General features: G+C 46.3%; 1 protein-coding gene across 1 annotated transcript in view; it reads left to right on the top strand.

Moving 5' to 3' along the window:
• The window catches only part of slc4a1ap (solute carrier family 4 member 1 adaptor protein), a 187,891-nt gene that overhangs the window by 56,440 nt on the left and 109,607 nt on the right, over positions 1-21,844 (top strand). Inside the window, exons 5-6 of the mRNA XM_055636349.1 lie at positions 4,465-4,525; positions 16,450-16,589. Of these exons, the coding sequence (XP_055492324.1) occupies positions 4,465-4,525; positions 16,450-16,589 (201 nt within the window). The remainder of the gene's footprint in view (positions 1-4,464; positions 4,526-16,449; positions 16,590-21,844) is intronic.

Genomic DNA, 21,844 nt, shown 5'->3' with positions numbered 1-21,844 from the left:
ACCCCTCCTCAGCTTCCTCCTCCGACAGCTCGTTCCATACACTCACCACCCTGTGTGCAAAAAAAAGGTTACCCCTCAGGTTCCTATTAAATCTTTCACCCCCCACACCTTAAACCCATGTCCTCTGGTTCTCGATTCTCCCTTACTCTAGGCAGGAGACTTTGTGCGTCTTCCCAGTTTATTCCTCATGATTTTGGACAATATTCTCCCCAATATTACGTGCAGACACACATGTGCAAGATATGGCGATGGAGAGAGTTTCTCCATTGTGGATCGCATTGATCCCAACACACTCCAGTCGCCTGAGGGTAATATCTAACCAAAGCTGCAGCAGGGATTATAAGGAAAGAAACAAATTGCCCAGTAGTCTGGGTTAAGTGTAAAATATTTCTCTGCGATTTAATTTAAAACTGTCCTGCGGGCAGTTCTGTGCTTATCTGATTAAAAGAATTACTGCCATGCTCAAGAGAAGTTTCCATCGATCTGTGCGGAAGTGTTTCAGTGGAGAAAAACAATTTCTCCTCCCTTTTGATATTTAAGCAATATTTTCCAAAACTGCAGTGGCATTTTGAAAATCCCCAAGTAGCTGCTGGTTGGCATTATAAATATGTACAACCTGACCAATGGATTAAGTAATCCAACACTCACTAGGTCTTTCCCGATACAGAAGGGTCTCGACCCGAAACATCACCCGTCCTTCTTTTATTTCTCCAGCAATGCTGCCTGACCCGTTGAGTTACTCCAGCATATTGTGTCCAAAGAGTCATTGGAGGTGGTCATGGAGGGGAGGATGCTCCTCAAACTGCGGAGCATCCTGGACAATACAACTCACCCCCTCCATGGCACACTGGTCAACCTGAGGAGCACCTTCTGCAACAGACTGGTTCCACCAAGGCGCAACACATAACGCCACAGGAGATCCTCCTTCCCTGTGGCTATCAAACTATACAACTCATCCCCCTTCGGTCGTGGTGAAGGCTGACTCCCCTCCCCCCTCCCCCCCCCACAACAATGTTTGCAAGTCCCCAATCGTGAACTTTCCACTGTTAGCAAACCCATTTCTCTCCTGGGATAGCCATTGATAGCCACAGGGAAGAAGGATGTCCTGTGGCGATCTGTGCTGCATCTTGGTGGGACCAGTCTGTGGCTGAAGGTGCTCCTCAGGTTGACCAGTGTGTCTTCAGCTTCCTTCTGCACATTAGATCGCCAGCTTGTTTTGCCAGCTACCTTAACACCTGCAGCGAGAGTCAGAAAATAAGCTACGCAGGAACGGGAAGATGGGACTTGTCTTCATTCCACAAGTCCTACCGGGAATTGCGGGCAGGGTTTGGAAGCTCGTGGAGAGAACATTATCTATTATTTTTGATTCAGCTGAAAAACAGACACACACTATTATCACCGAAGCACGATATAGTTCCCTATTCCCGGGTGCCCCGCTTGGCAGGCGCGGTTCCTGGGGAGTTCTTACTGTAGGATGGTGGACGCGGGCTGCTGGGTTTTGGAAATACTCGTGCTCTCTGGTGCGTTGTGTAACACACGAACAATTGGAGCTGCTTTTGATCAGACTCTGTTAGTCATTAGCATTGTGCATTCCGTGCCTTCTGTTTCTTGAGCGATTGTCATCGTTTGCAACATTTTGTGAAAAGTTCCACTCTCTTGCTTTTACCCAGCTGTCTCCTTTGGGTATATTTCCAATCCTAAATGAGATGGCAGTGGGTTTGAATGACTCAGCTATGCAATTCAGTGGTACACCAGCAGGTCGGCACAAAATGCTGGAGTCACCTGGCGGGACAGGCAGCATCTCTGGGTCTCGACCCAAAACGTCACCCATCCCTGCCCCCCAGAGCTGCTGCCTGTCCCGCTGAGTTACTCCAGCTGTTTGTGTCTACCTTTGGTTTAAACCAGCATCTTCAGTCCCTTCCTACATGTACTCCAGCAGAGATTGACTTATTGATGGGAGCATTAAACTGATGCCTGTTTACCTTTTGAAATTTTAAGTGGCCCTCAGTGGTCTAAGGATGGTTTATTAAGTTGAGCAAGGCGATTCCCTCAGTGCCCTATTAATTCCTCTTTTACCAATGCGATAACACTCTGCATTCATGTTGTGCCTTTATTCTAGGAAGCATTCCATGGCTCGGAGGAAAGAATAGATAAAGGAATGCAGACAAGAATGCTGAAGTCAGTGGAGCTGATACAAAGCGTAGCTGAAAAATTGAGTTTAGGAAAATGCGTAAAGCTGCAGGGGAAAATGAATACATATTGCTGATAAGTGAAAACTTTGCCAGCAGTGTTTGGTTTAGTTTAGTTTAAATATACAGAGTCCGCACCGACCAGTGATCGTGGCACACTAGTGCTGTATCACACACACTAGGGACAATTTACACTAATGCCGAGCCAATTATCCTGCAAACCTGGACATCTTTGGAGTGTGGGAGAAAACAGAAGATCTCGGAGAAAACCCACACAGGCCAAGGGAAGAACGTACAAACTCCTTACAGACAGCACCCGCAGTCAGGATCGAACCTGGGTCTCTGGAGCTGTAAGGCAGCAACTCTACCGCTGCGCCAACGTGCCGTCCTGGTTAGATGGTTAGATCTGGGACAAATTAGTGCCCAGTAAATTTGCTAGTAATCTCTCCCTGTCCCCAAAATCAAAATGGCTGATTGCCCTTGGACAATTGGAGGTTTAAAGCCTGAGGTCATTTATTGGTAACATCGATGGTACAGCACAGGAACAGGCTCTTCTGTCTCTCCCTGTCTGAAGAAGGGTTTCGGCCCAAAACGTCGCCTATTTCCTTCGCTCCATAGATGCTGCTGCACCCGCTGAGTTTCTCCAGCATTTTTGTGTATCTCCTGTACACAGTATGTGCCAATCACAAAGCCAAATTAAACTCCTCTCCGCCTCCATATCCCTCCATTACCCATGTTCTTATCTAATAGCCTATTCTATCTGCCTCCACCCCTGACTGCTCGTTCCAGGCATCCATCAGTCTCTGTTCAAAACAAAACTTGCCCTGCACATCTTTAAACTTTGCCCCTCTCACCTCTATGTACTCTAGTCTTTGACGTTTTTACCGTAGGGAAAAGGTTCTGACTGTCTACCCTGTCCATGAATCTCATCATTTTATATAATTCTTTCAGGTTTCCTCTCAACCTCATATGTTCCAGGGAAAATAACCCGTTCGCTCAACTTTCCATGAGTAATACAATAAAATCCAGACAGCAGTGTGAAGAAGGGTCCTAACCCGAAACGTCAACCATCCTTTTTCCCCAGAGATGCTGCCTGACCCGCTGAGTTACTCCAGCACTTTGTGTCTGTCTTGAAAATTGTGGTGAACCACTTCTGCACCCTGTTCAAAGCCTCCACACCCTTTCTATAATGGGGTGATTAACACTACAGCCGATACTCCAAATGTAGCCTAATCCAAGTCCGATAAAGCTGAAGCATTAAATTGAATTGAATTGAATACATTTTATGAGCCAAGTAAGGGCGGTCACGGTGTCGCAGCGGTAGAGTTGCTGCCTTACACGGAATGCAGCGTCGGAGACCCGGATTCGATCCTGACTACGGGTGCTGTCTGTGCAGAGTTTGTACGTTCTCCCTGTGACCTGCGTGTGTTTTCTCCAAGATCTTCGGTTTCCTCCCACACTCCAAAGTCGTACAGGTTTGTAAGTTAATTGGCTTGGTGTAAATGTGAAAATTGTCCCTAGTGTGTGTAGGATGGTGTTAATGTGCGGGGATCGCTGGTCGGCGCGGACATGGTGGGCCGAAGGGCCTGCATCCGCGCTGTATCTTAAAAACATTTTTTTTTAAATTTAAGTATGTATACATACAAGGAATTTGACATCCTGATTTTTGTACCCAATGCTCTAATCAATGAAGGCAAGTATACATTTGTCAAAGAGGCACAAAGTGCTGAAGTAATTCAGTCGCTCAGGCAACATCCCTGGAGAACATGGATAGGTGACGTTTTGGGTTGGTACCGCTCTTCAGACTGGTTATGGTGGGGGGGGTGGGGGGGGAAAGAAAAGAAAACTGTAAGAGAGGAGGGGCAGGAAAAAGCCTGGCAAATGATAGGTGGACACAGGTAAGGAGGGGGCTATCAATAGGCAGACAGGATGGAAGACAGAGACCCTGTTCCATCATCCTCCAGAGATATCTGAGTTTTGTCCTACCATCTGCCGACCATCCCCCTCCCCTCTGCCCGTCACCTCATTGGGTGGGTGCTAAGGCCGTCCTGATGGGGAATGGAAGGTGTAATCGGTCTGGGGGATAAGGCGGCGTGTCGAATTGCAGCAACCAGGTTTAAAATTTACATGGTTGCTGCACTTCATTGAGGTGCCCTGAGAGTCATTTCGGAGAATAAAAGTAAAGCGTTAACCACTGTTCTGTGATGTGCCTTATGCAGCTCTATTGCTGAATTGCTATTGCAAACTCCACAACAATAACTTCCTTTCCTTGCAGGCGAGGAGCTGGAATACGAGTATGACGAACAAGGCTCGGGGACTTGGGTCTGCAGAGTCAGGTACTTGGCCGTTAACAGCATTAAAATTGAATGCTTTGAACTCCTGGTTGTTTAAATTCCTTACGATAACTAGTAGAATAATCTTCGCTGGTTCAGGACTGTTCGGTACTTGAATCTGGTCTGCCAACACCTCCGCTTGGTTCGCAATAACTAACCTGATCTCCCGGTGGCTCAGCACTTCATCTCCCCCTCCCATTCCGAATCCGACCTTTCTGTCCTGGGCCTCCTCCATGGCCAGAGTGAGGACCACCGTAAATTGGAGGAGCAGCACCGCATATTTCGCTTGGGCAGTTTGCATCCCAGCAGTATGGACATTGACTTTTCTAATTTCAGGTAGTCCCCTTCTCAGCTCTCCCTCAGCCCTCTGGCTCCACCTCTCCCTTTCTTCTTCCTGCCCCACCCCACTCTCACATCAGTCTGAAGAAGAGTTTCGACCCGAAACGCTGCCTATTTCCTTCGCTCCATAGATGCGGCCTCACCAGCTGAGCTTCTCCAGCATTTTTGTCTACCTGTCATCATGTGATGTTTTTGTCATCCTTGCCCCAAGTAATAGGCAAGTCAATGAAGCGTGACTTTACTGCGGTAATCACAATGAGTAGTAATTACAAGAAGACCTGGGGGGGGAGGTGGTACAGCTGCTGGCTCACAGCGCCAGAGACCCGGGTTCAATCCTAACCTCAGGTACTGTCGGTGTGTGTGTGGAGTTTGCTCGTCCTCCCTATGACCAGGTGGACTTCCTCTTGGCGCTCCAGCTTCTTCTCATGTCCCAAAGACGTGCGGCTTTGCAGGTTATTGGCCTCCCATAGTGGAGGAGAAAGTGGAATGACATAGATCTAGCACGAACAGGTGAGCGATGATTCTGCGTGGACTCGGTGGGCCAAGGGGCCTGTTTCCATGAAATATCGTTAAATTCATAAGCCTTTATTCATTCACAATTTAGGAGACTTTTGGAGAGGCACTTGGATATGGAGAGATATGGATTATGTGCAGGAACATAAGAGTTGGTCTTGGCATCATGTTCAGCACAGGTTTTAAGTTCTATTCCACTTTTCTTAACTTGAGCATCTTTGCTCTTATCACAGAGGTGCTGAGATCAATTGCAGAACCCGGTTTGGAGGAACATCAAAGCATTTTTCTTTTGTTTTAATCGGACTCCATTCCCCACCAGACATGGCAAATCCCAATAAATTTCATGAACTAGGCCTACATGATTTTAACTGTGCATGTGTCTAGCCAATTTAAGAAACATTGAGACAGGTTCATTGATAGGATAGGTTTAGAGGGATATGTGCCAAATGCAGACAGGTGGGACTGGTGTAGATGGGACCTGTTGATCAGCATGAGCAAGTTGGGCCAAAGGGCCTGTTTCCACACTGTATGACTATGACTATTTCGTCTCTACCTAGCAAGTCTTTCCATCAGTAATTTTCAAAGTACAATAAATTGTTGCCTAGGGATTCAGAACGAGGGATTTCTTTATTAACTTTAATTTTGAAAGAGTCCAGAATAGGAACAAAAATAGAACAAAAGTTAATGCTGCAACATAATCCTGCCATTAAAGATGTTTTCAACATGCACACAGTGAAAAATGACCGAGTATTTAGTAAATGCTCTTGGTCGACAGCTTAATTTTATTCAAAACTTGGGCTAAGTGGTTTCTGTTTGTAATTGAAGCTATATGTCAGAGGCTTGGACATGAATCTGGATCTAATAATTGTCAGATCAGCACTTGGAACGGCAGTTAGCTTCATCGCATTTGGAAAATACCAGAGCACTCATTTTTCAAAAAATGTGCCTCGAAGGAATGTTCAATGGGGAATCTCACATATTCTGATGGCATTAAAAGGCAGGATCAGAATTAGTCACAGCCAGACAGCATGGAAACAGGCCCTTCAGCCCAACTCATTCGTGCCAACCAAGATGTCCCATTTAAGCTACTCCCATTTGGTCACCTTTGAGCCACATAAGGTCATAAGGAATAGGAGCAGAATTAGGCCATTCAGCCCATCAAGTCTATTCCGCCATTCAATTATGCTGATCTATCTCTTCTTAAGGGGTTGGACAGGCTAGATGCAGGAAGATTGTTCCCGATGTTGGGGAAGTCCAGAACAAGTGGTCACAGTTTAAGGATAAGGGGGAAATCTTTTAGGACCGAGATGAGGAAAACATTTTTCGCACAGAGAGTGGTGAATCTCTGGAATTATCTGCCACAGAAGGTAGTTGAGGCCAGTTCATTGGCTATATTTAAGAGGGAGTTAGATGTGGCCCTTGGGGCTAAAGGGATCAGGGGGTATGGAGAGAAGGCAGGTACAGGATATTGAGTTGGATGATCAGCCATGATCATATTGAATGGCGGTGCAGGCTCGAAGGGCTGAATGGCCTACTCCTGCACCTATTTTATATGTTTCTATGTTTAATAACCCCATTCTCCTGCCTTCTCCCCATAACCTCTGACACCGTACTATCTATCTATCTCTGCCTTAAAAATATCCACTGACTTAGTCTCCACAGCCCTCTGTGGCAAAGAAATCCACAGATTCACCACCCTCTGACTAAATAAATTACTCCTCATCTGTTTCCTAAAAGAACGTCCTTCAATTTTGAGGCTGCGACCTCTAGCCCTAGTGGAAACATCCCCTCCACGCCCACTCTATTCAAGCCTTCACCCTAAATCTTTCCTGTCCATGTACGCGTCCAAGTGTGGCACCCATCCAATGTGGGCGGCACAGTGGCGCAGCGGTCGAGTTGCTGCCTCACAGCGCCAGAGACCTAGGTTCGATCCTGACTATAGGTGCTGTCGGTACGGAGATTACTCCCTGTGGCCACGTGGGTTTTCTCCACGTGCTCCGCTTTCCTCCCACACTCCAGCGACATGCAGGTTTCTAGGTTAATTTGCTTCGGTATAAATTGAAAATTGCCCGACTATGTAGGATCGTGTTAGTGTGAATTGCTGGTCGGCACGCACGTAGTGGGCCAAAGGGCCTGTTTCCACGCTGTTTTTCTAAAGTAAGGTAAAGTAAAGTTGTTATAGTACCTGCCTCAAGTACCTCCTCTGGCACCCCATTCCATATACCCTCCACCATCTGAGTTTCCACATAGCTTCCTATTAAATATTTTTCTCTCACCTTGAACCAATATCCTTTGGTCCTTGTGTTTAAGAGGGAACTGCAGATGCTGGAGAATCGAAGGTTACACAAAAAAGCTGGAGAAACTCAGCGGGTGCAGCAGCATCTATGGAGCGAAGGAAATAGGCAACGTTTCGGGCCGAAACCCTTCTTCAGGGTTTCGGCCCGAAACGTTGCCTATTTCCTTCGCTCTATAGATGCTGCTGCACCCGCTGAGTTTCTCCAGCTTTTTTGTGTAACCTCCTTTGGTCCTTGATTGCTCTATGTTGGGTAAAATACTCTGTGCATTCACCCTATCTATTCCCCTCGGAATGTATACAGCTCTATAAGTTTACCCCTCAGCCTCCTGCTCTCCAAGGAATAAAGTCCTAGCCTGCCCAACCTTTCTCAATTATTAAAGTGCCTGTCCCATTTAGGCGATTTTTTTCGGCGACAGCTGGAAAATAGGTGGTCGCCACAGGCGGGGTGACGCCTGTATTGTCGTGAGTTGTCTCCTCAAGTGTCGTAACTTTTTTCTTGTCGCCACTGGATTTTGAAATGTTCAAAACCTTTCGGCGACAGTGGGCTTGACGTTGCCAGTCTTATCCTGTCGTAGGTTGTTGCCAGGATGACGCCAGGTGGCGTTGATTGTCGCCAGGTGGTGACCTCGGTGAATTCCATTGGTGACAACCTACGTCAACCGGCGACAGGTACCGGCGACTGCATTGTCCAGTTTTCGCCGACAGGGTCGTTGCTTGTCGTAGCTTGTCGTGTGTGGATGTAGGTTGACTTTGGTTGTCGTAGGTGGATGTCCCAATGGGTCGCTGGTAGCTGGACATAGCTTGACGTTGACTAGGTGGTCGGTTGTCGTAGACATTGTCTTCTCCGCTTTTTCAGTAACCTGCTAGGACTGTGACAGTCGTCGAAAAAATCGGCTCAGTTAAGGCCCTCGAGTCCTGGCGACATTCTCATAGATACCTTGCACTTACCTGCATAAAACGCCATTAGCTATTCCTCGCACATCTTCACTGTCTACAACATCACCTACTTAATGTGTTAGAATAGGGACCTGTTCTTTTCGCCTGCTCTCAATCCTACCCCATCTCCCTTTCCTCCATGTCCTAATAATTCCCTTATGTGCTTGCAGTTTACTTCCAAGTTGCTGATCTGAGACAAATTTCCTTTGTTGAAAACGATATGTAGGATGAAAGCTTGACAGACTGTTCCCTCTCATGGGTTGTTACATCCTTAATAAACTCGCTAGATCGTACATCCGACAAGATCTTATTAGAAATTGGGATAAATGATGCTCTCGGCCGTTGGAACTCTTGGCACAATCAGAATTGCATTCTATGCCATAGAGTGACATGCACCGTGGTTCCTGATCTCTGTTTGAAATAGTAAGGCTTATTTCTCGGGGGCGATGTCTGACTTGAATACCTTAGGGAGTGAAAAAACTTGCGAGAACGAAAATTGAATGTCATAAAATAAAAGCTAAATCAGGAGGAGCTGGAGGTGATTCTACTCTTGTTAGAGATGGCCTTTGGTTGCTATTTATGTCGTAAGATTAGCAGTGGCTGTCTACTAGCCTTTACCTGAAGGTTGGACACAAAAAGCTGGAGTAACTCAGCCAGTCAGACAGCAACTCTGGAGAAAAGGGATAGGTGACGTTTCAATGTTTAAAAAAAAATTAATGATAGTAAATAATGGGAGGAGACAGAAGGAGAATACAGAAGGGCGAAGGTTCAGGGCGGCATAGTGGTAGAGTTTCTGCCTGACAGTGCCAGAGACCCAGCTTCCATCTTGACTATGGGTGCTGTCTGTACGGAGTTTCTACTTTCTCCCTGTGACCACGTGCTCCGGTTTCCTCCTACTCTCCAGAGACATGCAGGTTTGTAGGTTAATTGGCTTAGGTAATAATTGTAAATTGTCCCGATTGTGTAGGATAGTGTTAGTGTACGGAGAGATCGCTGGTCGGCGCAGACACGGTGGACCGAAGGGCCTGTTTCCACGCTGCATATCTAAAGTCTAATGGTTGGTAAAAATAGACAGGCTGCAAAATGTATTATTCACATTAAATTTATTTGAAGGGAAAGTGAGAAGAAGGATATGAAACACTGAGTCGAATTTTGGATGGGTTATATGAAAAGAGAAACCTGATGACATGTACCCCAGTTTTTAAAGGTGGTAAAACATTTTGAGAAGATTGTTTAAAAGTGCTTGTGGAATTGGCTTTGCTCGCAGAGGAATATAATAGATTGCAACATTAAGAAAGAGGTTGAACCTTTGAACAGCAGCTCTTGAGCCTCAGCTGTTGAAATGACTGCCACCGTTGGAAAAGTTTTACCACAATACACATACAGCATTGAAACAGACCCTTCAGCCCACCAAGTCCATGCAGAGCACCCATTTACACTTTAGAAACATAGAAACATAGAAAATAGGTGCAGGAGGAGACCATTCGGCCCTTCGAGCCAGCACCGCCATTCATTGCAATCATGGCTGATCGTCCCCAATCAATAACCCGTGCCTGCCTTCTCGCCATATCCCTTGATTCCACTAGCCCCTAGAGCTCTATCTAACTCTCTGTTAAATCCATGCAGTGATTTGGCCTCTACTGCCCTCTGTTGCAGGGAATTCAACAATTCATTAAAATCCACAGAAGCTCTGATTTAAGTATGTCTGTGTTTTGCCACTCTTTTTAATGGTTTCCCCCTCTGACTCACTTCTAACGTTCCTCCCACACCGGCTAGAGCCAATCAGTGCTTTTTCCTGCTTCTCTTCGCTGCGGTTCCTCAAAATCCACGGAAGCTCTGAGCTACTGAGTTAGCCATGCAACTGGTACTGTGTAGTCCAGTGCAACCTGTGGGACATGCGCATCCTTCATGGAAAGCCTGCTTTGGCAGACCAGGTGGAAGAGATTTTTAAGAACCAACGGCTGGAAAGGTGACGCAGCGACGCGCTGTGGAATGCGAAGGGCCCGTCAGAGCACTAAAGACGACATGGCCATCCACTGCAGCCAAGAAGTCTCCAGCCGTGATGAATTTTCGTACCCCTGGACTCTGACTTCTGCAGCCGAGATGGTGGGGTTGTTACAGAGCAACAAACAGCTTCATCACCTTAAACTCACTCACCCACAGGTTTTTGTGCAGCCCGCTTCTCTACAAGTGTGCTGTTCACATAGAAACATAGAAATTAGGTGCAGGAGTAGGCCATTCGGCCCTTCAAGCCTGCACCGCCATTCAATATGATCATGGCTGATCATCCAACTCAGTATCCCGTACCTGCCTTCTCTCCATACCCCCTGATCCCCTTAGCCACAAGGGCCACATCTAACTCCCTCTTAAATATAGCCAATGAACTGGCCTCAACTACCCTCTGTGGCAGAGAGTTCCAGAGATTCACCACTCTCTGTGTGAAAAAAGTTCTTCTCATCTCGGTTTTTAAAGGATTTCCCCCTTATCCTTAAGTTGTGACCCCTTGTCCTGGACTTCCCCAACATCGGGAACAATCTTCCTGCATCTAGCCTGTCCAACCCCTTAAGAATTTTGTAAGTTTCTATAAGATCCCCTGTCAATCTCCTAAATTCTAGAGAGTATAGACCAAGTCTATCCAGTCTTTCTTCATAAGACAGTCCTGACATCCCAGGAATCAGTCTGGTGAACCTTCTCTGCACTCCCTCTATGGCAATAATGTGCTTCCTCAGATTTGGAGACCAAAACTGTACGCAATACTCCAGGTGTGGTCTCACCAAGACCCTGTACAACTGCAGTAGAACCTCCCTGCTCCTATACTCAAATCCTTTTGCAATGAAAGCTAACATACCATTCGCTTTCTTTACTGCCTGCTGCACCTGCATGCCTACCTTCAATGACTGGTGTACCATGACACCCAGGTCTCGCTGCATCTCCCCCTTTCCCAATCGGCCACCATTTAGATAATAGTCTGCTTTCCCGTTTTTGCCACCAAAATGGATAACCTCACATTTATCCACATTATACTGCATCTGCCAAACATTTGCCCACTCACCCAGCCTATCCAAGTCACTTTGCAGTCTCCTAGCATCCTCCTCACAGCTAACACTGCCCCCCAGCTTAGTGTCATCCGCAAACTTAGAATAGTGTTCATGAATTGGACTCGTGAGCCATGTCAGAACTCACCAGAATTGAGACTGCACAACCCGCCATTGTCTGTACCGACGGGCCACCACCACATTAAATCAATTTTTTGTATTCTCACCCAGATTCTACCACTCTCTCACTCACTATGGACAATATAATGTGACTAATTAACCTACTGATCTACACATTTTGCACTGCGGGCCAAAAATGTAGCACCCAAAGGAAAACCGTGTGGTCGCAGGGAAACTGCAAACTCTGCACTGGCAGCACAGGAGGTCAGGATTGCACAGTTGCTGGAGCTGTATGACGGCATCTCTACTAACTGTGCAGCTGTGGCACCCGTTGATGCTTGCGTTGGAACTGGATAAGAAGGCAGAGATGGAAAATAAATGTTGGTATCGTTCCCTGTGTTGGGCAGCACGATGGCACAGCGGTAGAGTTGCTGCCTCACAGCGCTTGCAATGCCGGAGACCCTGGTTCAATCCCGACTACGGGTGCTGTCTGTACGGAGTTTGTACGTTCTCCCCGTGACCTCCAGGATCTTTGGTTTCCTCCCACACTCCAAAGACGCACAGGTTTGTAGGTTAATTGGCATGGAATAAGTGCAACTTACTCCTTGTGTGTGTAGGATAGTGTTAATGTGCGGGAATTGGTGTTCGGTGCGGACCCGGTGGGCCGAAGGTCCTGTTTCCAGACTGTGTCTCTGAGCCAAACTAAACCAATTGTAGGATGCAGATTTAAGATGATTTGCAAAACTTAAAAAAAGTACAGAAAAGTACACACCGTGCTGAAGTAAAATATAAAATATAGATAGGGATCTCTTCTTCAGACCCAACCTGGAATATCACCTATCCACCATCTGCATTTTCTTGCATCACCATGAAAACAACACAGTACAGTACAGGACTGTGGCCCTTCAGCCCACAATATCTGTGCAGAACATGATGCCAATGGGGTGGCACGCTGGTGCAGCGGTAGAGTTGCTGCCTTACAGTGCCAGAGACCTGGGTTTGATCCTGACTACAGGTGCTGTCTTTACGGAGTTTGTATGTTCACCGGGTGGCGCCAACTAGTGGCTGCCTCACCAACAGTCTGTCTGTCCTTCCCTCTGTTTTTGTTATTTTAAGTACATGTTAAAGAGTATGTTTTAGTGTTCCTTGGTTTGTTTTATGTGGGGGTAGGGGGGTTGGGGAAAGCTTTTTTCAATCTCTTACCTCGACGGAGATGCGATTTTTCTCAGTATTGTATCTCCGTCCCCACTGTGGCCTAACATCGTGGAGTGGCGCGGCTTTTCATGGTGACCGACTCGGCGCTTCAACCATCGTGGAGCTTGCGGTCCCTTTGCCTGGGATCGATTATGGAGAGCTCCAACTGCGGGCCTGCGGATTTTAACATCGTGGAGCCCGCGGTCCCTGGTTAGAGTCCGATTTGGGAACTCCAAGCCGCAGAGAGTTTCAACCGTCCCGACGTGGGATTTTCGATCATCCCGGCGCAAGGGCTTCAGATCGCCGGCTGTGGGAGCTTTGATGGCCTTGGCTGCGGATGGTTCAACAGCCCAGACCGCGGGAGAATAAAGAGGAAGAAGATTGGACTTTATTACGTTCCATCACGTGCCATTTAGAACGGAAACAAGACATTTAGAACGGAGACGAGGAAACACTTTTTTTCACAGAGAGTGGTGAGTCTGTGGAATTGCCTGCCTCAGAGGGCGGTGGAGGCCGGTTCTCTGGATGCTTTCAAGAGTGAGCTAGATAGGGCTCTTAAAGATAGAGGAGTCAGGGGACATGGGGAGAAGGCAGGAACGGGGTACTGATTGGGGTTGATCAGCCAAGATCACATTGAATGGTGGTGCTGGCTCGAAGGGCCGAATGGCCTACTCCTGCACCTATTATCTATTGTCTATTGTTTATTATCACTGTGAGGTACGTGGGGAGCCGCTGTGGTGGATGTTTATGTTAACTTTTATTTTATGTGAATGTGTCTTGTTGCTTTTCACTTAGTATGGCTGTATGGTAACTCAAGTTTCACTGTACCTTAATTGGTACATGTGACGATAAACTGACCTTTAAACCTTGAGACCTGGTCCGCGTGAGGATTCAAGATTAAATTTAATTGTCACATGTACCAATTAAGGTACAGTGAAATTTGAGTTACCATACAGCCATACTAAGTAAAAAACAAAAATACACACAGCACTTAAACTAAAGTTTAACATAAACATCCACCACAGCGGAATCCACATTCTCCACTGATGGAAGGGAATAAAATTCAGTCATCTTCCTCCTTTGTTCACCCGTGGTCGGGGCCTTTGAACGGGGCTGTTGCCGATGGTCCGATGTCCAAGCCCTCTCGTCGGGATGATGGAAACTCCGGCATCGGGACGGATCGGAACGCTCGAATGAAGCTCCTGAGTCGGCAGCTTCTTAACAGAGACCGCTGCTTCACGGTGTTAAAATCCCCAGGCCCCGCAGTCGGAACTCCAACACTGATCCTCGGCGTAAGATTCCAGGCTCCGCGATGGTAAGTCCGCGCCACACACGCAGCTTGAAGCTCCGGGCCGGTCTCCAGTAAAGGCCGCACCGTTCCACGTTGTAGGCCACAGGGGGGGGGGGCTGGAAATGCGACACGGAGAAAAATCGCATCTCCGTCAAGGTACGTGACTGGAAAAAGTTTCCCCTGATCCCCCCCCCACCCCTCACATAAAACATACCGAGACATTAAAACAAACATTCAAGACATACTTAAAATAATAAAAACAGAGACAGACTGCTGGCGAGGCGACCATTATGGGCACCACCCGGTGGTGAAGTTTTCTCTGGGTACTCCAGCTTCTTCTCACACTCTAAAGAGTGGTAACATTGAAAATTGTTCCTAGTGTGTAGGATAGTGCTAGTAGATCACTGGTCGGCACGGACTCGGTGGCCCGAAGAGCCTGTTTCCTCGTTGTATTTCTAAAGTCTAAAGTGCAAAGTCAACCTGTAGAAAAAAAACGCAACTGAAAATATTTTATATTAACAGTGCGCTGTCTGACCAGGACTATGGATGCTGAAGAGAAAATGTAATGTATACTTTTGAGGAGAATAAGGTTGGTCACTGTGTGGAAAGTGCAGCAGAGTAAGATTATTGGATGGCATTTTTAAAAGAGGCAGCACAAGGTGAATGACATATTACCCTGCACAATTGTATTAGTTTGGCTTAGAGATACAGCGTGGAAACAAGCCATCCGACCCATAATGAATCCACGCCAACCAACGATCACCCCGTACACTTGTTCTGTCCTACACACTCAGGACAATTTACAGAAGACAATTAGCCTGCAAACCTGTGCGTCATTGGAGTGTGGGAAGAAACCGCAGCACCCGGGGAAAACACGCCAACACAGGGAGACATACGAACTCCGTACAGACAGCAACTGGAGTTAGGATCGAACCCGGGTCTCTGTGGGGCAGCTGCGAGGCAGCAAATCTACAGCCGTGCCACACTGCCAGTTCACATAAAACTTTTTCTAGATTGACATCTGGAAGAGACGGGTGCAGTTCCGGATATTTTTTAACTTCATTTGCCACGAATAAAGTTGTTTAGTTTTGAGAAATAGGCCCTTCGGCCCACTGAATCTGCACTGACCAGCCATTCTCACACACTTACACTATGCTACATACACTAGGGACAATTTACATTTCTACCAAACAAATTACCCTAAAACCCTGTACGTCTTTGGAGTGTGGGAGGAAACCGAAGATTTCGGAGAAAACCCGCCCAGTCACAGGGAGAACGTACAAAACTCTGTTCAGACAGCACCCATAGTCAGGATCGAACCAGGGCTTCTGGCGCTGTGAGGCAGCAACTCTACCGCTGCGCTGTAAGGGTGTGTCTGTGTGTATTTTCAACTCATTTTCATTTTTGTCATTTTGTTTTAATTGATGCATGTGAATGAATAAGAATGAATGAATAAGTTTATTGGCCAAGTATTCACATACAAGGAATTTGCCTTGGTGCTCTGCCCGCAAGTGACAACATGACATACAGTGACAGTTAGGAATGACACATGAAACATTAAACATTAATAATAAAGCATCATTGATTAAACATGTGAATTAAACAAAATAACAGAGCAAAACGAGGCTACAGATTCTTGGTTATTGAGTAGAGCTACTACTCGTGGAAAAAAGCTGTTTTTATGTCTGGCTGTGGCAGCATTGACAGTCCAGAGTCGCCTTCCAGAGGGAAGTGATTCAAAGAGTTTTTGGCCAGGGTGAGAGGGGTCAGAGATGACCTTACCCTCTCGCTTCCTGGCCCTTGCAATGTGCAGTTCGTCAATGGAGGGAAGGTTGCAGTAAATAACCTTTTCAGCTGATCGGACGATTCGCTGCAGCATCCAGGTGTCGTGCTTGATGGCTGAGCCAAACCAGACCATGATGGACAAGGTGAGGACAGACTCTAAGATGGCCGTATAGAATCGGACCATCATTGCCTGTGGCAGATTGTCCTTCCTCAGCTGCCGCAGGAAGTACATCGTCTATTGTGCATTTTTGACTGTGGAGTCGATGGTAGACCCCACTTAAGGTCACTGGAGATGACGGCCCAGGAACTGAAAAGACTCCACAGATGTGATTGTGGTGTTGTTGTTGGTGAGTGGGGTGATGGGAGGTGGAGTCTGTGATATATGTTGTACTGTATTAAAAAGCTCCCTCTTGTTTAGGCTACCAGTGATTGACGCGCTAGGAAAAGAGCTCGTTGCAGAGGTGACGCACACTGGCAAGAAGAAAGAGGCCATGGTTCAGTGTTCACTGGAGGCCTGCAAGATCTTGGACGCCCGAGGCGTCCTGCGAATGGAGGCAGGTTGGTACCACCCAAGATATTGTGTTTGAAAATATAGATCCGCCATTGATTTTCCAGCAACTGGTGGTTCGGATACTCCTTTAAACCGGACAAATGGACAAATGAACTGCTGATGCTGGATTCTTGACACACTCAAAGTGGTGGAGTAACTCAGCAAGTCAGGCTGCCCGATATGCCGAGTTACTCCAGCACTTTGTCACTCTAGGTCTCCTCCCACGATGGTGTCCATTTCCCTCCAAACCAAAGAGAAAACTTTGAGGAGAGCTTTGTAACTGGGAACTCACATCAGTCAATCCAGTGATTGATTCTGAAAGTGCATCAAAAATTAAATCAGTTTGCCTTCTTAACTGCTTGATTTATCTCCAAAGTAGGCAACGTTTCAGATTCAATTAGGACTGAATGAATTGCCAAAGGGGCAAGCATAAAATGAATTGAAACAGAATTGAGATGGATTGTATATAAGTTATTAGGGCAGGCATCCTTGCCAACATAGCTGAAAGATTTAAACTGAACAATCTCCACCCTTACATTGACTAGGTAATCAGTTCAACCGCTAATGCTCAGGAATGTAGAACTTTATAGTGCGTGTGGAGGCCATTAGTGCCAGTTCTTTGCTTGAACAATTTGAAACTAGTCCCAGAACTCATTCTCACACACTTTGCTTCAAGTATTTATTCACTTTTCTGTTTAAAGACGCAATGGTTTCTGCTTCAATTAATCATTATGGCAAAGTATTCCATGCCCCGACTCGCATCTTGAAGTGAGGACTTCTCGTCACCACTCCCACTCAAAAGATGCATTCTTTTCATGAAAAGCTTTAAAAAAACAGTATAAAGGGCCTGTCCCTCTTTCCCGAGTTATTCACGATTTTTCTCGAGTTATTCACGAATTCTCCCGAGTTTTTACCTTGATTCAAACTTGCAGAATGTTCGTAACGAGTCCGTAGGAGTCCGTAGATATATCGTAGCGGCTCGTTATGCCAGCTGTCGGTACTCGGGGCATTAAATGTTGACATTTTTCTCCTCCTGACTATTTTTTTACTCGTGGACATTTTTTATCAGGCTGGAATAAACGTCCCGACTTACCTGATGCCTCGAGTACTAAATGTAAAAATTGTCTCTAGTGAGTGTAGGATGTTGTTAATGTGCGGTGATCGCTGGTCGGCGCTGACCCGGTGGGCCAAAGGGCCTGTTTCCGCGCTGTATCTCTAAACTAAAACTAAAAAACTAAACTAAACTAAATTGTGAAGGGTAGAGGATTGTAGAGGTGTGAATTGGTTAGGACTATTGATGGGGAGGGGGAAAGAAAGGGAACGGGTGATGATGAGGGGGAAGGGGAGGGGGGATTAATCAACCCTTCAATGCGCACCCCTTAACAAAACTACACATTGTGGGTTAACTAAGATTTGTACAGATTCACTGTCATTCTTGACTGTTTTATTCTTAATACAAAGTCCAGTATTGTACTGGCCAATTCATGCATTTATCAAGCCTAAAGGACAAAGGACATTTATTGTCACATACACCAATTGGTGCAGTGAAATATGAGTTACAATGCAGCTCACAAATAAGATAAACACAACACTTTAGAATTTAACATAAAACATAAAAAACATCCCCACAGCGGAATCAACGTTTCCCACTGTGAGGGAAGGCAACAAAGTTCAGTCCTTTTCCTCTGTTCACTTGTGGTCTGCGCCTATTGAGGCCTCCGCAGTCATCACTACAGGCCCGATGTTGCAGGCCTTTGAACGGAAGAACACTCTCAGCGGCCCAGAGCCTCCGAACCGGCCATTTCCTACCAGAGACCACGGCTTCTGAAGCCCACAGGCAGAGATTCTGGTCTGGGGGGAGAGGAGTGGGGGGAGAGGAGAGGGGGTGGGGGGAGAGGAGAGGGGATGGGGAGAGGGGGGGAGAGGAGAGGGGGGGGAGAGGAGAGAGGGGGGGGAGAGGAGAGGAGAGGGGGTGGGGGGGGAGAGGGGGGGGTGTGGGGGGGGGGGGGGAGAGGGGGGAGAGAGGAGAGGAGAGGGGGGGATGGGGAGAGAGAGAAGGGGGGAGAGTGAGGGAAAGAGAGAGAGACGGGGGGGAGAGAGAGAGAGAGAGAGGGATAGGGAGAGAGATGTGGAGAGAGAGAGGAGGGGAGAGAGAGAGAGAGAGTGCCTTTTTATTTCAACCCAAACCCACCCAACAACCATTTGCAGGCAGTGCTTTTTTACTTCAAACTAACCATATTTTCATTTTCAAACCACATTAAGGGTACTTACTGACAGTTGTGTAGACATTTGTCCAGTGTCATTCAGAGCTCAGAGTGCCCTCCACCTTGCAGAGACTGATTGAGGCCCACCACTTCCTGGTTTTATAGTCCCTCTCCCTCCCTCCAGCAGGGGCAGCAGAGAGAAAGGCGAATTTTTAAAAAACCTTAATTTCTCTCTGATTTTTCATCGATGGGAAAAATACTCTGGTCCAGGAAGACAGACGTGAGCTCTGATCGAGGTGGCCAAAAATGACGGCCGTAGGTGGCGGCGTTCTCTCGGAAATCGCAGCACAGTGGGCCAAAAGCGGTCCAGATCAGACTTTTAGTAATATAGATATATATATATATATATACACATGAAATATTCTTAAATCCGTCTTCTGCTATTCCTAATTAGAACAGTGATCCATTCATGCATACATATATGTGTATGTAACAAACAATAAAAGTGTTGCCCCAAGTCTATGTGGTTGAGGGCTTATTTGGTGGTGTTTAATAGTAAGGTTAAACGAGAACTTACCAGTTTGAAGTTTGATCTTGATTTTATGAGGAGTTACGATGAGCGATTACATGAAGAAGGGCCGTCCGTGCGCGTCAATCTTCAAAGCAGCGGTGTTAAATCACAGATAAAAAAGAAGACCCGAGATTAGTTAGATTGTAAAAAACTAGAACTTCCATATGACCTTGATAATATGAGGGTGGAAGCGGTGGGCACGTAATCGCTCATCGTAACTCCTCATAAAATCAAGATCAAACTTCAAACTGGTAAGTTCACGTTTAATCTTACTATTTTACTTCGGAGTCACGTGAGTGACTACGTGAAGATTTCAAAGCTGTGATTTTACGCCGGTTACGAATCCAGGCGTCACACACTGAATGGATTGACCATGGATGAGAGTATTATTAAAGCATTCAGACATAATGTAGTTAGTAAAGACGCTTTAAAATAAAGAAAAATAAATGTTTTATTAGCTTCCCCTCCGAACCTGTGGGAAAACTAGGTAACAGAACTTAAGATGGCACGAGCAAATACCCCTGGTCCGATAATGGGTTTGTTATAAAACCGCTGGAACGTTCTTTCGTTCACCCATCCTGCACCTGCTAGGATGTCATCAAGGGGCACGTCCATCGTTCTTGCTGCCGGCGTAGATGCAGCCCTGGTGGAGTGAGATTTAAAGGTATGAGTATTTATTCCCGCTACCACCATTATCTCCTTTAACCATCTGGGGAGATAGTTTGTGTTGACACCTTTCAGTGTGGTTTCTTGTGGCTGATGAGGACCGATTGTTCTGAGCCTCTGAGGTTCTCCGTGACTCTCAGGTAGTGGTGTAAATGTGTTAGCACACACAATCGTTGGTCCTCTGGATATGCCAGGAACTGGATCTTCATCCCTGGCATTCCTGGCCTGCTCTGTTTGATCAGGTCCTTAACAACGAATGCTATGTTATTCGTATTGCTGGTCATGTGGTCCAGTCGTAGTTTTTGTAGTGTCTGGACTCTTTGGGCTGTTATTAGCGCCATCAGCATAACCACTTTCAATGTTAGTTTAGACAAAGATAAGGCCATTGGCTGTCCCTACTGACAAAGTAAGGTCAGTACCATGCTCACATCCCATGTGTCTGTGTACCTAGGCCTTGGGGATATCAAATTGTAAATTCCCTTCATGAATTTTATTACGAAGGGGTGCGTTCCTATCGGCCCGTGCCCTGCCTCCAGTGTCAGATAGGAGGATAGTGCACATCTGGCACTGTTGATTGCGCTATAACTTAATTTATAGTCATAGTACAGGGCTGATAGGTAATCCAAGACATCCGTTATCCGAACTGTGGTGTATGTTATATCGTTTGCATGGCAGAGAGCTTCCCACTTCTTAATATGAGTGGCGTACTGTTTTTTGGTACTGTCCCTCCATGCCTTTGTGATGACATCCACAGTTCGTTCGGATAGTCCAATATCTTGAAATGGCCTCCTCAGAATCGGCAAACCAACAAATTAATCCGGTCAGAAAGTGGATGGTTGCTCCCTGAAACTGGGTTTACTAGGAGATCTCTCCTCTTAGGTACAACCATTAATGGCTGGACTATGATCCCCAATATTTTCGGGAACCAGGCTTGTTTGTGTAGGCCAATCTGGTACTACTAAAAATGCCTGTGGCTTTGTCTTGCTTGATTTTAGTCAAGCATCGGTTTATGAGTAAGAATGGTGGGAAAGCATAAATATACATTCCTCCCCAGTTTAGAGAAACGCATCCATTGACTCTGCTCCTGGGTCCGGCTCCCAGGACACATATCTGGGTAATTGATGGTTTGATCTAGATGCAAACAGATCCAAATCTGGAGTGCCAAATCGTATAGTTATTTCATTGAACACCGTACGATTCAACATCCATTCTATATTATCATTAAACATTCGTGACCTTGCATCTGCCACTGTGTTATATCTTCCTGGCAGATATACTGTCGTGACCCAAATATCCCTCTCGATACACCAGTGCCAAATGAGGTTAGATATTCTGTCACAGGATACAGATTTTACACCACCCATGTGATTGATATATGCTACCGCAGTAGTGTTATCAATCTGAATTTGAACATGCACATGTTGCATGTTGTTACAGAGAGACTTGAGCCCATATTGTGCCCCCAACAATTCTAGGTAATTGATTCCATATAGTTGGAGTATAGTAGACTCTTGCTCATTCCATCTGCCTCCACAGCTCCTGACTGTGTTTGTGGCTCCCCATCCTAAACCGCTTGCGTCCGTCGGTTTGGAGAAACAATGATGGGCTCTCAAGTAAGATTTTTCTTGAGCTGAGTCTTATGTTTGCTATCCACCATTGTAGTTCAATAATGGCTTCAGCTGGTAACCGCATAGATTTGCCCAACTGACCTGCATGCAATTTCAATGCTCGTTCCTTTGCCCGCTGTAAATGCTGGTAATGCAAAGGTCCGTAGCGTACTGCAGGAAAAGCAGCTACCAATTTGCTAATTACACTTGCTGTT

Source organism: Leucoraja erinacea, chromosome 5 (assembly GCF_028641065.1).
Source record: "Leucoraja erinacea ecotype New England chromosome 5, Leri_hhj_1, whole genome shotgun sequence".
Classification (NCBI taxonomy): domain Eukaryota; kingdom Metazoa; phylum Chordata; class Chondrichthyes; order Rajiformes; family Rajidae; genus Leucoraja; species Leucoraja erinaceus.
Note: the sequence above shows the minus strand (reverse complement) of the source record. Positions and strands in the feature narration are given on the sequence as shown.